The 13152-nt window shown below is 37.0% G+C and overlaps 2 protein-coding genes across 2 annotated transcripts; one reads left to right on the plus strand and one right to left on the minus strand.

The window, feature by feature from the left end:
• The first annotated feature begins 164 nt into the window (after positions 1-164).
• rswl (tRNA methyltransferase roswell) lies at positions 165-1810 on the plus strand. The gene is made up of 3 exons (XM_014247426.3): positions 165-877; positions 935-1301; positions 1360-1810. The coding sequence occupies exons 1-3, from the start codon at positions 261-263 to the stop codon at positions 1753-1755; spliced, it is 1380 nt and encodes a 459-aa protein (XP_014102901.2). The 5' UTR covers positions 165-260; the 3' UTR covers positions 1756-1810.
• On the minus strand, positions 1756-3649 carry Dnaaf3 (Dynein axonemal assembly factor 3). Its single transcript, XM_014247425.3, has 2 exons — positions 2710-3649; positions 1756-2647 (listed from the first exon to the last, which is right to left on the minus strand). The coding sequence occupies exons 1-2, from the start codon at positions 3475-3477 to the stop codon at positions 1874-1876; spliced, it is 1542 nt and encodes a 513-aa protein (XP_014102900.2). The 5' UTR covers positions 3478-3649; the 3' UTR covers positions 1756-1873.
• Positions 3650-13152: the final 9503 nt, after the last annotated feature.

A 13152-nucleotide genomic window follows, 5' to 3' on the forward strand; every position in this document is an offset into this window, starting at 1 on the left:
TAGTTTATAGTTTAAAATAAAATAAATACGGAATACATGTAAATATTTGCACAACACGCGAAAATTGCTGCCTTTCTATGCATTGTTCATCTATTTTATTGTAGACGCTCTCCGCTTTCCCTTTTGTTTTTTTTTTACCTAATGCTTTTGCATTTGACATTCTTAAACAGCTGAGTGACCATAGTCAATTCGCCGCAAATTCGATTACACACATGGATGTTATCAAATTTCTTACTTGTTAATAATTTAAATAAAAAAAAATGTTAAAATCATTATTCCGGCTAGCGCCTGCTCGTAGTGCATTGCATTCTTATTTGCAACTATCACAGTGTACAAATCACAGTCTGCTGTCAACGAAAACCGTTTGTGTTTCGGTCACAACGCGTAGTTGTGTAAAAGTAGCCGCAGATGATGACCACATCGAAAGTGAGTCTAAACCTGCTAAACCCCACTATAATCCTTTCACGCAAACAGAACCAACATTTCGAAATGATTCTGGTGCAAAGGCTGAGCCTCCAGCCAATAATGAGGAACGCGAAAAACTTCTTAAAGTCTTACAACTCGAAGTCGATATCGCACATCAAGAGGGCCGACGTGTGCCGGCATTAGAGTCAATTACAGATGAGAACTGGGCATACATACTTACATTGCCTTCGAAGTCAGCACGCTACAAGTATTACGGTTACTTATGGCAAGTTGAAGCTAAAAAACAAGCCAAGGAACGTAAAAAAGAGGAACGTACCGTACATGTGCTGGAGCGCAAGGAGGAAATGCGTAAAGAACGTGAAGAAAATCAACACATCATCTATGGCTTGGGACATACGGCACTATTTTTACGTATCTACGATTCGACCATAAATAACTTTCAGAATAACAGGTGACTAACATCTTAACTTTGAATTTTCTTAAACATATTGTTGCTTTGCTTATTCAGGTTGATACGCGCCATGCAGTTTTCGCCTAAAATTGTGTTAGACTGCTCATACGATCGACATATGACGCGCCGCGAGGCACTGAACGCAGCTAAACAATTGATGTTATGTTTTGCTGACAATCGTGCGCATGATGATCCCTTCGATTTGCATTACTGTAACGTGAATTTGGATAGCATATGCACAAAAGCTCTCAACCGTTACATACCCACTATGTTCAATACAGAATTCCCGATGAATGTGCATGAAAAATGTTTTACCGAGTTATTTCCGAAAGAAAATCTAGTCTATTTGACGCCACATTGCCGCACAGATCTGGAAGTGTATAATCCCGACAATGTTTATATAGTTGGCGCAATGGTGGATACGGTAAATATATACAGATAAGAATTGTACAACATTTACTAAATTTACTCCTATTTCTAAGGTTAATAATGAGCCGCTATCGCTAGCTAAAGCGAAACGTTTGGGACTGCGCATGGCACGTCTGCCGCTCGATCGCTACCTACAGTGGGGCGCAGGTTCAGGCAAGTCGCTAACGCTTAACCAAATGATCAACATTTTATTAGAACTGAAAACTACCAATAATTGGACACAAGCGCTGAAGCATGTACCGCGCCGAAAAATCGTCGATGTATCAGCAGATGAGCTGCAACAAAAGCGTGTGCTGGAAAAACGCGCCAAACAGCTGAATTTCTCTTTAGATAATAACTTCAATGATGAAGAAAATAAGCTAAAGCCCAAAATAAGATCGTACAGAAAAGATACGCAGTTCAATTTAGAAACTTGGGCCACTAAAAAGAAAAACCATAATAGCAACTAATTACATATTTGTAAGTTTCTAGTTTAAAAAATATACATATTTAATTGAAACGAAATGATTGGCTGTAAAAATGATTGAAAAGTAGTAACTAGCGGTTTTAAAAAAATGTTCATTTGAACTATTTAATTCCCGTTTTCAGCTCTTTCTCCACTTCGATGATTTTCTTATATCTCAAAATGCTGTTTTTCAAATTCAAGGCATTATAATTGATCACCGGCGTTAAATTTAACAACTTCGCATATGACTTCAATTTGTCTTCGAATTCGTGCACCACCTCTTTACGCGCTACAGTCAACAGTTTACTCTCCAAAATGAGCAACGCATTAGCGCGCAGCACTTCGGCGAAATTACTCTTCAAAAATGGAAAGTAATTATGTCCCACAAAAACCACATCGAAGAAGTTGCGCCAGTTTTCATTGGCATTCACGTCTTGCAGCGTGAAAATATCATCGGCCGAGAGGAAAAATATCTTGCACTGTTCCATCTGAATCCACGGTTTACCATACTCGCGCATGGCATCCACATCGCATTCATCAAATGTGAGCCGCTCGCCCATTAGCAACTTAACCGAACCATATTTACGTGAAATTTTACGATCATGCGTGTAAGCGGCACAAGTTTGCAATTCGTGAAAGTATTCCAGCAGATTGCGTTCGGTAATGTCCGTGGCACGATAGTCATTATCGCCATGCACAGAGTTCATCATTTGCTTATCAGCGGTGTTGAGACCAAATGTGCAAAATGGACCCGTCTCTATGTCGCCAGCATAACCGCGATGCACATATTTCTCGCCGTTACGTACCAGTCCGGCGACGAGTGTTTTATTCGGCTTGCACTGCTCATATTCGGGGTAAGTAAAGGCGATGCCCGTTTCGCGCCAATAGCGATATTCCTATGAACAAAAATTTTGAAAAAAAAAATCAAATAAATTGTTACAAATAAAATGAATGTCACCTGCGAGCATATTTGCGCTGCGTCCCTGTCCTTCAACACCATATTCAAATCCCAATCGAAGGCGCCCTCGCGATAATCATAACGCGTGCTCAACAATTTGCGCACGCGTTCGGTCCAATACTGCTGCATATTGAAGTTATAAGCTTCGCGTGGCAGTAGAAAGTTGAAGGCGTTCGCCAAACCATCGCGCTCGCGATACCTTAGTCGGTCAATATTCAGTTGCGGTGCCAATCGCTTTAGCTCTTCATCGTCGGTGATCATTTTCAGCATCGCTTTTGCTTTACCTATTAGATATTGATGTGAAGCGGGACGCAGCAGCGCATTGCCGTATACGTCCATGAAGAGATGCACCTTTCGCATTAAGTGAAACGATTGCGGATTCTCAAGCGCTATACCGAGCAGCAACATATTTCGTGCCACGATTTCTATGCAACCATCGAGCACATAGAAATTGACACGACTGCCTTTGTGTCGGTACATTTTGGCCATTGTTTTGATGATGTGACGCGGATCACCAGCACCGAAGAGCAGTATATTGAGTTGTTTAACTGCGCCTGTTGCATCGCCACCAGCGTCCGTTTCTTCTTCTGCGCTGGGCGCCTCACCTTCTGCCTCTCCTTTGTATACATCTCCAGGCGTTTGCGATTTTTGCTCTCCTTCGTTGGCTTCTTCCTGCTTTTTGCCGTCATACTCGTGTGGTTGTTGTAGTTTTAGCGCTGTGCAATATTCTTGGTGCAGATCAAGCGCTTCGCTAAGCCCCCAAAACATTTTTCATTCATCCACGAGTTCTTTGTAGACTGTTTTTTAATTATTTCGAGTTGCTTCACTTCGTTGTTGGACGATTACACGTTTATATTATTTTTTTTTTTTAAACTTGTTTTTTAATGTTGCCATGCGGATTATTATTCTGAATTATTGTTGCTAAGGCTTGTGTGGCATGTGGGTCTATGAACGCTGTGTAGATATGTATAAAAGTATGCTACTATAAATGTATATCACACGAGTTAACGCAACAAAACTTCAAGAACTGAATTTCATTCTGCCAATCGCTGCTGAATGGCGGCGAGGGCGCGAAAATGGTGACCAAGCAAGAATTGACTGTCAGAAAGGTTTTACTATGAGTTTGGTGAGATTGACAGGGACCTGTACTGTCAACAATTGGACCTGATGAAGGAAGCAATCATCCAGAAGCGGCCAGCTTTAGCCAATAGGAGAGGAATTGAATTACAACAACACAACGCCAATACACACACACCGATCTCGACAGAAGCTGCGAGCGCTGTGTTTAGAGGTTCTTATACATGCACCTTATAGGTAGGAAGCATCTGATATCGAGTGATAACTGCCGTTTTCTAGCGATGATTTCGCCGTGAAAAATTCGCCTCAAGAGAAGCCTGTGAAAATCGGATCAGTCTTACTATGTTCAAAAAAAAAACCTTCAATTTCAATGCAAAAATAATGGATTTCTTCTAACTAGATCTGTTAATAAAAGAACTTGAGGAACCTATGCAAACTTTTCAATAAGTAGACCATGAAGTACCATGAAGAAAAATATTATTAAATTAATGGTGTATTATATTTAAATTTCCGAAACGAAAACGAAACCACTTTCAGGTCTACCCTCTCTAACATGAAGCCCAGGTACGATTCAGATTCCGAAACCAAATGTGGCCATAAACTTTCTCTTTCAAATATTTTTGTTGTTTTTGCTGTGTACAAAAACTTACTCAAACAGTTTTGGAGACTCATAAATTAATATTCATAAATTAATTTTTACACATAAGTATACATATATTAAAGAATTTTTTGATTAGTTACCAAATATAATATTTCAAGACTATGGGCACCATGGTGTATGAGTAACATTTATTATATTCTCTATTTTTTTTCTGAAAATGATATAAATTCGCACAATTTCTTGTTAATCATTGAAATCAGTACGAACATATTTACATATGTATGCTACGTACAAACTTCGACTCCGAATTAGCGAGTATTTGGAGATAACGCCCTTTTTTAACCTCAAAAATTTCAACCGTTTCTACTTGAGCGCAGGTTGTTTATTGTATATTACGACATTCTTTACCAATACGAATACACTGATACAGCTTGATATAAAATTAGGCAGTTTTGGTTACGCGAACGTTTTTTAAGGTCGACGTTTTGTATCGCTTCTCCACTTTAGAAGTAAGATGGATCAATAACGATACGTCAGAGGCAATGAACAATTCACAGATGTGGCGTTTTTCAGTTAAAAATTAAGCAAAGTGAATTCAATTTTGTTGCTTTACTTGGAAAGCTTATTGAATATTTCTTGGAGTTTACGGATTGATTTTACAATAACATCGAGCAGACGTTTGTAGCATGTGCTCCATTCAGCACTGCATACAGGTTGATTTTGCTCAAACTGAGGTCACTGCTATAATATTTTCTAAAGATTCGTAGGCCTCATGTTGCACGACTGGTTAAAAACTATTTGGAGAACAGCGACTGGGAAGTTTTGCCTCACCTGCGTTCTAGCTCAGACCTTGCCCGTTCTGACTACCGTCCCGTACGTGCTAAACGCCCTTTCTGAAATAAGGTTCACGTGAGAACAGGGTATCAAAAACTGCTTTATTCATACTTGGCCGCCAAGCTGCCGATGCAGTTATTTTGGAATAGAATCTGCAAATTGCCAAAAAGATGGGAAATTGTTGTAACTTCAGATGGGCAATACTTTGAATAAAACTATTGTACATGTTTTCAATTATCAATAATCAAAAGAATTATCAAGAAGACTGAAACGGGGAAAATGTGGACACCCTGCTTTTTAGATTATAATAAGAAGTTAACGCTTTAATCTTAAGGCACAATTGTTTATCCAATTGAAAGTAATTTACAACTAGTTAGTGACTAGTACTACCTAAACAAGGTAAACATTTTATGAATAAATGACTTTTCTATTAAAATATATTATATTTTTAAAGTAATCTCCAACTAGTTAACCACTAGTACCTAACATACTAGTCCAGTGTGTAATATAAAATTTCCATTACAATATAAACTCACACATATTTACATTTGCTGCTCGCAAAGAAATATATACCAAAGCGTTCGCAATTAATTTCGTCCGATTTCGGCTGGGTCCATCAAGCGTAACTTCAAAGAGCTCTTACGAGCCACATTCGCTTGATCTTGAAAAACAAGCGGAAAGCAGCAAGCATTACATTTGGGTATAAAAATTTTGATGTGGAACGCTGCTTTGATTTATTCGCAGAACAATTGAGGCAAATTGATGGATTCGCATTGCACAGTCGCTCGCTCGCGAGCTCGCTTACGCCGTATGCTCCTTAATTTATACGCTGCGCAAATTGCGCCTTGACGCGCGCGATCGCGGTGACTGCGGCAGCATCGCGAATCGCAGAAATCAGCGCAAAAAGCGAAAGCGAATGAATGATGCACATTTGAGCTGAACGCTGAATGACTAAATGCACACATATATACATACATGTATACCATATATTCTATGGGTGTTGTTGTTGTTGCGCGGTTGCGGCTGTTGCAACTTATTAAAAATTATTGCATTCGTCGAAAAGTACATAAAAATATTGAACATAAAAGAAATCGGCATCCTTTGCATTTTGCGCCTCCGCTATGGCACAACGCCTTGCAACGCCAGCAACAGCAGCAGCAGCGGCGGCCGCGGCAACGACAAGCTGACATTGCAACAAATCAGTCATGCAGCGAGCGGCAGGAGTAGCAGCAACAATTTTAGTATAAAAACATCATAAATATGTGGATATTTTACATACATATGTATGTAAGTGTGTATGTAGTAATATTGTTGCGTCTGCGGACCAACGAATTAATTCCTATTGAGTGCACTTTGCAATAAATCTGCCACTCGATACATGCCATATGTATGTTATATGTATTTCCAGATATATGTATGTATGTGTAGATGTGTGTGTGTGTGTCTGCTCATACATACGTAAGTCACACCAGCCAGTCACTTTGGATTGCCGCGGCCATGAACTGCTTACACTAAGTATGTTAATATGAATTTAAAGGAATTTGTCCAACTAGAACAGAGGAAGTGAAAAAGTTAGCAGAACGAAGAGAGAAGTATCTGAAATTAATTTTCATACACTTGCAACATGTTGCTACAGAGTAGAATAGTTTTTTCACCAAACGGTTGTTTGTATCACCTAAAATTGATCGAGATAGATATAGAGTTATATATACATATGTATATAAATGATCCAGATGACGAAACGAATATTAAAATATCGTGTTGAAACTTTGTACACACGTTCGTTGCCTTCATAAGAAATTCGGTATTGTAGACCCCTGCCATGCCCAGAAAACGTCATTACTCGAAAACCGAAAAATTACCTTAACTAAGCCCCAACTTAAGATACAAAACTGTTATTAGTATAGCGAATAGCTTTAGCGGCACCTGTGTTTTGAAGATCTTAAAAAAATGGGCGTTGTCCCGTTCCTTAATAGTTTTAATGTATATATCTCCCAAGCCATTCAAGCTATATTACACAAATTTATACAGTATAAATCCTTACGACTGCGTGAAAATAGGTTAAATCGGATGATAACCCCGCCCACTCCTCATATAACGGTTTTATTAAAGTGCCATAAATCAGTAACTAAATGCATCAGAGATATTAAATTTTACATAGGCGATGGCACAAGAGGGCTTTGTTAGAGCCAATGTCAGCATTGGCAAGGGGCGTGGCACCGTTTACCTTTAGTTGAAACCCCATATTTTTGGAGCAACTCAACCAATTTCATACCAATATGTAAGTTATCTTAATAAAATGGGGGGATCGTGTTTTTCTAATAACAATGCCTAAAATGGATAAAAGTCGGGTGAAAATTTGCCCTAGACCCCATATAACTAATATCAGGATTTTCAAACATCAATTGATGATGATATGTGGAACTCACAGAACATCTTTTTCGGTTAATAAAATGTACAGATAATGCCAAATATAGATAACCCTTATCTCCCATATACCTAGGATACAATTTTCAAACTTCCGGTTGGCTTTATACCATATATATCGGTCAATATGTAAGATATCTTAGCAAACTTAACTGATAAAAAATATAAATTTCTTTCTATACCCTTTTATGCTGTAAAAAAATGCACCTGTGAAGGGTATTAGAGGTTCAGCTGAAGCTAACGTTTTTTCTAGTTTAATATAAAGTTTTGCTACACCTGAAGGTATTTCCCCGGCTTTGTTCTCTGCAAGTTGCAAGAGTATAAAATCTTCGGTTACATTCGAACTTAGCCCTTACTTACTTGTTGATAATAGTTACGATTTTTAAACGTTTTCACAAAAGTTCTAGTCCAATTTGGGCAAATTTTTGCCATAAGGTGGCCCAATTCAAAGGTACTATTAGTGAAAAGTTTTATTCGGATACATTGATGGCTTCCTGATTTGTGTACTGGAAAGTCAAAGAATCAGATGGAAATAAATTTACATGGGAAGTAGATGTTGTTTTTGTCTTATTTCACAGCACAAGGACAAGGCTACGCCCACTTTAAAAACATTTTTCAACCGTAGATGCCTCGCCCTAATAAAATTCGTTGTGCTAAATACCAGCATCTTATTGCAGAGCTTAGTTATGGGTCTGATTCTGTCCATCTGCAATACCAAGCTTCCTTGGATGTCAAGGCATATGTGTACCAAGTTTCATCAAGATATCTCAATTTTTACTCAAGATATCGCTTGCAAGGACCAGTTTAAAAATTATATTATTTTGATCATGATCTAAAAAATATATCCGTTTGGGAGAAATTTTCCTCACCGACTCAAAACAGCTATTCGATTTACTATACTTACCTATATATTATATACTATACTCTCCCAAGATAAACTAAAAATAGCTGACTTATACTCGTCAAAAATAGCGGGAAGAGGCGAAAGCTGACGAAACCCAAAATTTGATGGATCTGGATTTACAAATAAATCTTGCGCTAAAATATTGATAATAATTGATAGCTAAAACTATGCGAATTTTGGGGAACGTTTTCTGCTGCTACCACAACAACAATAATAATGTTTTTGATTAGAAGTTAACCCTCTCAGATTTTTAAAATATACTCTTCAGTAATTCTGTAAAATATGGTACAAGGTTCACCTATGTAGGTTAGGTTAGATTACCATTAGGAAATTTCAAAAATGACTGTTACGTTGTAACATCATAATTCTATGAAACTTAAGAAACCTTTATTCATCGTCAAAGCATTCTGGTTAAATATTAAATCTGATAAGGCGATTGACGTCGGTGACAAAAGTAGTGAGACCTTAACCCTTAAAAAACTGTTCGGTAAAGTTCACATCACCATCTACCAAAAAATTTCAACAGCAGTGATTTGGCAAATTTTTTAACCCTACTAAAGACCTCCTAGGATTCACTTCGGCTCTAAAGAACCTTACGACAAACTAAGCTCAACAACAAAACTCAAATCCCAAACTAACCTGAGTCAACGCAAGATATGAAGACAACAAAGTTTTTATTTCGGTATTTTCCATTCAAAGTCAAATGATTGCATTTATGCACGCAAGTATATATATGTATATCTGAATTTACAATCCCAATACACGCAAAGTGCTTTGCACAACAAAAGCAATTGCAACAAAGAGTTGCAAATATTTAAAACCACCAATAATGCTGGGTGAAGTAACAACAATAAGGTCAACAAATACACAAAGTATAAAAATTATGCATTGCACATATATTGCATACATACATATGTAGCAGATATACATATCTCACAAACGATGAATATAAACACATATAGTTATATGTATATGTACATACAATGCATTTTATTGCCTTTCAACCTTATGCTTTTCGACTCTCTGTCAAGTAGTGATTATCATGTAAATTATTGGAAAATTTCTATGGTATGTCTGTCAGCCTCCATTTGCTCGCATATAAGCTATGCTGTTCGCTTGCTGACTGCGCGGACAGCGTCTGGTGGCCGACTGGTGGCGAATCAGCGAATTGTTGATGCTTGAACTATGGAATATGGCAGCGATGACGGCAATTGGTTGGTGGAGCTCTAAGCGGCAACTATATCTTTTAGTGTTTATTGTTGTTATTCTTGTTATATGTAATTGTTGTTGTTGCATTTGGTGTGTTGTTGGTTGCACGTGTTACCGCATAATAACTAAGTAAACTTTATTACTTACTAGAGTAAAAATCGCATCTTCAACCTCAAGTTGAGCCCGATGTACAAGTAACATTGTATACATATGTACATATATATGTATGTACATAGTATATACGAGTATTTTTGTATGTAAACATGTATAGTCATTGTAATGCTAGCAACTTCTGTGCATGAATATGTCATAATATGATTTTTTATTATGAACTATTCCACGAAGTGCATATTTAGTTTCAGCCATAACACACACACACACACACACGCACATACACAAATACATAAATATAAAAGAGCAATGCATAAATTTGCACAGTCGTATACGTTACATTGTCAATAAGCAATTAAATAAATAATAAAATTAACGATGACCGAGGCGTTTGAAATTTTCAATTTGCCATAAACCACATTAAGAAGAAGAAGTTGTAATAATAAAAAGGTAAAGGTAAATCAATGTTAAATGTGTGATTATATGCAAACAACAGACACATAAATTTACATATTTATGTGTAAATAGGAAGTTTGATAAGTCAGTCACCTTTTGAGTTTTTAAAATCGTTGACTTTGAATCAAACCCATCTTATGTCCAGAACTATCGAAATAAAATAGACTTCTTTCGAGTTTTGGGTCTCTAACGATTATAGCGTTGCCTTGGAAACCAGTACATGCAAAATTTCGTTTAGATATCTTGTCAACTAGAATAGTTTTCCTTACAAGGACTGGATTATGTTCGTTCAGTTTGTATGGCAGCTATATGCTATAGTGGTCCGATCTGAACAATTTCATCGAAGATTGTATCGCTGCCTTCGACAATAAGCGATGCCAAATTTCGTGAAGACATCTCGTCAAGAAAAAAAATATTCCATACACAAGGTTCAGTTTGTATGTCAGACAAATGCTATAGTGGTCTGATATCAAGGACTCCAACAAATTAACATAAAAACTTTTTAGGGTCTGCGATGATGCCTTCTGGGTGTTACAAAGTTCGTGGCTAAATTTGATATACCCTGTTCAGCGTATAAAAATAACAAAAATCACTGATTTATCAAACAACGCTCGTACGTGTCCAATGCATAAATCAATGTAAAATATTAAAAAAAAATGTGTCAAATAATAATTCCCACATAGCAAATTCTTTTTTGTAAATTTGTTAATTGCGTTGCACATCATGTACATACGAGTACATATCTACATACAATACATATATGGTATACCGGAACCGAAACAACTTCGTTCGATTATTGATTAGATAGCAGAAAACTGTGCCGAATCCTTAACGAATGCATTTTAAATGTGAGCAAAGACAATGTCAAAACCAAAACCAAAGACAAGACCACAATGTGCAAGAAATGTGATACGCTGGCGCAGGCGCAAATGTAAGCACTTACATACTTATGTACATATATACAGACTGATCATTAGAGGAGTACTCGTGCAAGTGGTGATGTATAAATACGACAGTTTACTTGTTACGTTGTTGTTATTTGTATAACATTTTAATTTGTATTTTTAATGGCGTCAGAACAATTTGCGAACATTTTGGGGTATTTATTAATTTTTGTTTTTTGCTTTTGCCTTGAATTTCTGTATATAGTCGAATCTTTTTGTAGATATACTATGCAGAATTTGATAATGGTTTGAATGAGAGTTATATACTATTTAATGAACTTGAAGTAAGCTTCGTCTCCCAATAACAATTGAGAAACCCATAGGAAACCCATTTTATAATAGCAGTTATATAATATATAGGTATTATTTTGCGAAAAGTGCACACTGTGTTTACAGAACACAAATTTTCTGTAATGCTAAAGTGGATAATAAACTTCAATAGTTCACTAAACCTGTACCTATTCATCCTACCTATCACATTCGAATTTCACTGTTATAATGTGGAAAAAGTTTCTAGATTTACTTAGAGCCTCCTCGTCGGAATTACCAATTACAATATTTCCAGTGATACAAAAGAGGAAGAAGGGGTTTGAAAGCTTTTGTCGACATCACTACTTACACCATTCTATTGGACTTTCAACAAAGCTAAGCATTAAGAAGCAAAAGAATTTACATTTAAAAAAAAAACAACAGTCTCTGAATAACCGTTGATCACGAGTCCCCAAATGAAAATTTCAAAATTTTGCTAACAAAAAAATTGTTATCTTTTTCAATATGTATACAAAACTTTTTTCTATTTGGGTTCTTATTCACTAACAACTTACTAGTTGAAAAACACTTAAATTTTTACATTTTACTGCAACTGATGGCAGCCACAGCAGTTAGCAGCAATGCGTTTATTTGTATAGGTAACAATACCAGCATCAACCTCGTTTGCCTGCATGGCCATTGCCAATCGCTCAGCTACAAATGAGACGAAGTGAATCATTTGATTCGGCCCGTGATTGCAATACGATACTTAATATGCGATTCGCGCACCGAATCAAACAAGGGGAAGTCGGCGCGCTCACAGCGGATTGGTTGGAGTGCTTGTATATGGTATATGTATGTATGATTGTAGACTTTTATTCGCTTAAGCTTTTGTTGCACAGCACATACACTCGTGCACAAAATGTTGATTACAAACGATTACACAAATATATATGTACATATGTAAATGTGTAGGTAAGTGCTTGCATTGCCAATCGTTTGCCCCATTTTGATGGCGATAAGTATTTATTGGCGCTCACACAATGCAAGCGAAACGCTGTTACGAAGCTGCGCTGCCGAGGCAGTGATTTCGTAATGAATTCAATTCAATTTCAATTGAATAATTTATATACACACAATCACAATACTCGTAAAAAGGGCGGGGACTATTTTGAATTTAATGTGTGTGGCATCGAGTACAATAGACAAATGAAGGCCGATTGTGCCTATTTGTATGTATAATATTTAAATAATCTGAACAGGGTATATTAAATTTGTCACGAAGTTTGTAACACCCAGAAGAAAACGTCGGAGACTCTATAAAGTACATATATATTATATGTATATAAGGGATTAGCCTGGCGAGCTAAGACGATTTAGCGGTGACTGCCTTTCTGTGTATACCCGAGCTAATCCCTCAGTTTTTGAGATATGCAATCAGAAATGTTTCACACGTTCTTTTCTTCCAATGAAAGTGCTATTTTGTCGACACAGCCGATATCGGACCACTATTGGATATAACTGCCATACAACTAGCGCAATAAAACTCAAGTCCTTGTTTGGAATAATTTTTTTTTTTACAAGATATCTTCACGAAATTCGGCATTCCTAGGTGGCTCTACAATCTCTGA

Source organism: Bactrocera oleae, chromosome 4 (assembly GCF_042242935.1).
Source record: "Bactrocera oleae isolate idBacOlea1 chromosome 4, idBacOlea1, whole genome shotgun sequence".
NCBI lineage: Eukaryota > Metazoa > Arthropoda > Insecta > Diptera > Tephritidae > Bactrocera > Bactrocera oleae.